The sequence below is a fragment of the Bubalus kerabau genome, unplaced genomic scaffold, assembly GCF_029407905.1.
Source record: "Bubalus kerabau isolate K-KA32 ecotype Philippines breed swamp buffalo unplaced genomic scaffold, PCC_UOA_SB_1v2 scaffold_76, whole genome shotgun sequence".
NCBI classification, from domain to species: Eukaryota; Metazoa; Chordata; class Mammalia; order Artiodactyla; family Bovidae; genus Bubalus; species Bubalus kerabau.
In genome coordinates, this window is record NW_026577930.1 from 1,037,125 (window position 1) to 1,039,916 (window position 2,792).

General features: G+C 48.6%; 1 protein-coding gene across 1 annotated transcript; it reads left to right on the forward strand.

Annotated features, from left to right (window-relative positions):
- The first annotated feature begins 609 nt into the window (after positions 1 to 609).
- On the forward strand, positions 610 to 2,529 carry LOC129641127 (melanoma-associated antigen B2-like). Its single transcript, XM_055565918.1, has 2 exons — positions 610 to 1,658; positions 1,947 to 2,529. Exons 1-2 carry the CDS (start codon positions 610 to 612, stop codon positions 2,035 to 2,037), a joined length of 1,140 nt encoding a protein of 379 aa, XP_055421893.1. The 3' UTR covers positions 2,038 to 2,529.
- Positions 2,530 to 2,792: the final 263 nt, after the last annotated feature.

The window sequence follows — 2,792 nt, forward strand, 5'->3', positions numbered from 1 at the left end:
AAGGCTCCACCAGGACTTGACATGATAATACTGAAGTAGAACTTAGAAAACCCCACTGCTGGCACCTGCTGGCACCTGAGTAGATCCAAAGCAGGGCTGAGAGGACGCAGAGGAAAAGTAAGGCCTCTGTTCTTCCTCTGTGGGATTCTGTGGGAACATGGGAGGGAGTTTAAAGATGGAGGAGACATAAGATATACCTATGGCTGATTCATATTGATGTGTGGCAGAAACTGGTACACTATTATAAATTAATATTGTAATATTGCAAAAAATAATTTTATTTTCAAAAAGACATATAGGAGAAACCAGAAGAAAAAAAATATTTTAGACCTTGAATTGGGATCTTGTGAGGGTCCACAGGGACATCAACCTGCCTGCACCAGATTTTGTTCTGAGGAGACCATGTTTGGTCTGAGCAGGAAAACAGGAGCCTTATGGGTTCCTAGAGCAGTGTCCTCAAGGACACCTGCAGAGGCAGCCTTTGATTAAGCCAAGGTGGAGTGTCCCTGTTTTAAGGTGCTCATGTCATCTCATTCTCCATCCTCTAGGTGCCCCAATCTCCTGTGTATTGGCCCAGACTCCTGCCTGCGGTCTCAGACCACAGCCATCATGCCTCGTGGGCAGAAGAGTAAGCACCGTGCTTGTGAGAAACGTCGCCAGGCCCAAACTGAGATCCAGGGTCTTCATGATCAGGCTACCACATCTGGGGGAGAAGAGACCACCTCCTCCTCCCCTCCTGATTCAGAGAGCGCTCCCTCAAGCTCGTCTGCTGCTGGCACCTCCAAGGGGCCTCAGGGAGCCCAAGGCACCACCAGTGCTGCTGCAGGTGCTATACGCAAAAGATCTGGTGTCGGTGGCGCAGCACGCTCAAGATATGGTATAGGTAGCGCAGCACGCTCAAGATCTGGTGTAGGTGCTGAGGGCCAAGTTCAGGAAGGTGAAAATTCCTCCCAGGCTTCAGCTGCTGCTGCGAGCTCTCACACAGATCTTCTGACCTGGAAGGCAGAGCTATTGGTGCAGTACATGCTGTATAAGTATAAGATGAGGGAGCTCATTAAGAGGTCCGAAATGCTGCAGGAAATCAAGAGAAGGTACAAGGAACAATTCCCTGAGATCCTTAGCAGGGCTTCCGAGTGCATAGAAATGTTGTTTGGCCTGGTGCTGAAGGAAGTCAGGCCCAACAGTCATTGCTATACCCTGGTGAGCAACCTAGATCTCAGCGACAGTGAGTCTATGAGAGGTGATTTGGGGCTGCCGAAGAATGGTCTTCTGATGCCTCTGCTGGGTGTCATCTACCTGAATGGCAACCACGCCCCTGAGGAGAAGATCTGGAAGTTCCTGAATATGCTGGGCATCTATGATGGAAGAAGTCACTTCATCTTTGGAGAGCCCAGGAAGCTCATCACAGAAGATCTGGTGCGGGAAGGGTACCTGGAGTACCGGCAGGTGCCCGGCAGCGATCCCCCTCGCTATGAGTTCCTGTGCGGTCCTAAAGCGCTCACAGAAACCAGCAAGACGAAAGTCCTTCAGTTTTTGGCCAAGGTCAAGGATTCGGTCCATCCTGCCTTGCAGCCGCTATATGAAGAGGCTTGGAGAGAGGAAGTAGAGAGCACCGGAGCCAGAGGTGCAGCCAGGGCTGGCACTTCTGCCTCAACCAGGCCTGGCACTGCTGCCTCAGCCGCTGCTGGCCGTTCTGCTTCGGCCAGGCCTGGCACTGCTGCCTCAGCCAGCTCTGGCCTTTCTTCTTCGTCCAGGCCTGGCACTTCTGCCTCAGCCGCTGCTGGCAGTTCTGCCTCAACCAGGCCTGGCATTGCTGCCTCAGCCGCTGCTGGCACTTCTGCCTCAACCAGCCCTGGCACTGCTGCCTCAGCCAGCCCTGGCCCTTCTGCTTCAGCCAGGCCTGGCACTACTGCCTCAGCCAGCGCTGGCACTTCTGCCTCAACCAGGCCTGGCACTGCTGCCTCAGCCAGCGCTGGCCCTTCTGCTTCAGCCACTGCACACCCCAGGGCCGAGTCCAGCCGCTCATCTCGCCCCTAGTGTGATCTGAAGCCCGTTGTTCACTTTGTGGCTAGAGAAGCCGGTCAACCTGTGTTCCTGATATGCATCAATAACTTGTTGACTTTATTTCCCCCAATTTTCAATTGTTAAAATTTTTCAACAGAAAGGTCATTTAGAGTCATGATATAAGTATATGAATAACATGGGTCACATACACTTTGCTGTTTGTGAAATTTAGGAGTAAGAATTTTGTTTTCTCTAATAAATATTGGAAATCCTCACATCACTTTTGTGATCCAGGATGAGAATAACATCACTTTAGGATGAGAGTGTCCTTAGAAATGTGAAAGACACCACACTAATAGAGGCTCAGAACATTGATACATTGTTAGGGAGAGAGCTGAAATTTCTTCAGATTTTGGCTGGCTTTACTCTCTGCTTAGTCTCCTTTTTTGTAAATGTAAAAGACACATACTTGCCTCTGCTTATGGTTTATGGTTTTCAAGAATGTTTGAGTTGAACTTAAATAATAAAAATTAAAATAAATAAAAAATAAAAAAAAGAATGAGAATATAAATTATAGCAAATGATTTATTCATGGCTCTTCTTTTACACAAACATTGAGAATCTGCTCTTAAGAAGTCTTCATGCTTGTACTGGTGATGTTTAGTCAGAAAAAGTTTAGCTCCTGTCCACTCATTACAGTTTCTCAGAGATGATGTCATTCTATGGAAGAGGCTGAGATACTCTGTACTTCAGGAAGAACAAGAAAGAAGCAGGGTAAAGAGGGGTTG

Coding starts and splice junctions, on each gene's coding strand:
- LOC129641127 (XM_055565918.1), top strand. CDS start 610: ATGCCTCGTGGGCAGAAGAGTAAGCACCGTGCTTGTGAGAAACGTCGC. Junction 1,659..1,946: donor GGCACTTCTGCCTCAACCAG/GCCTGGCACTGC, acceptor TGCCTCAACCAG/GCCTGGCACTGCTGCCTCAG.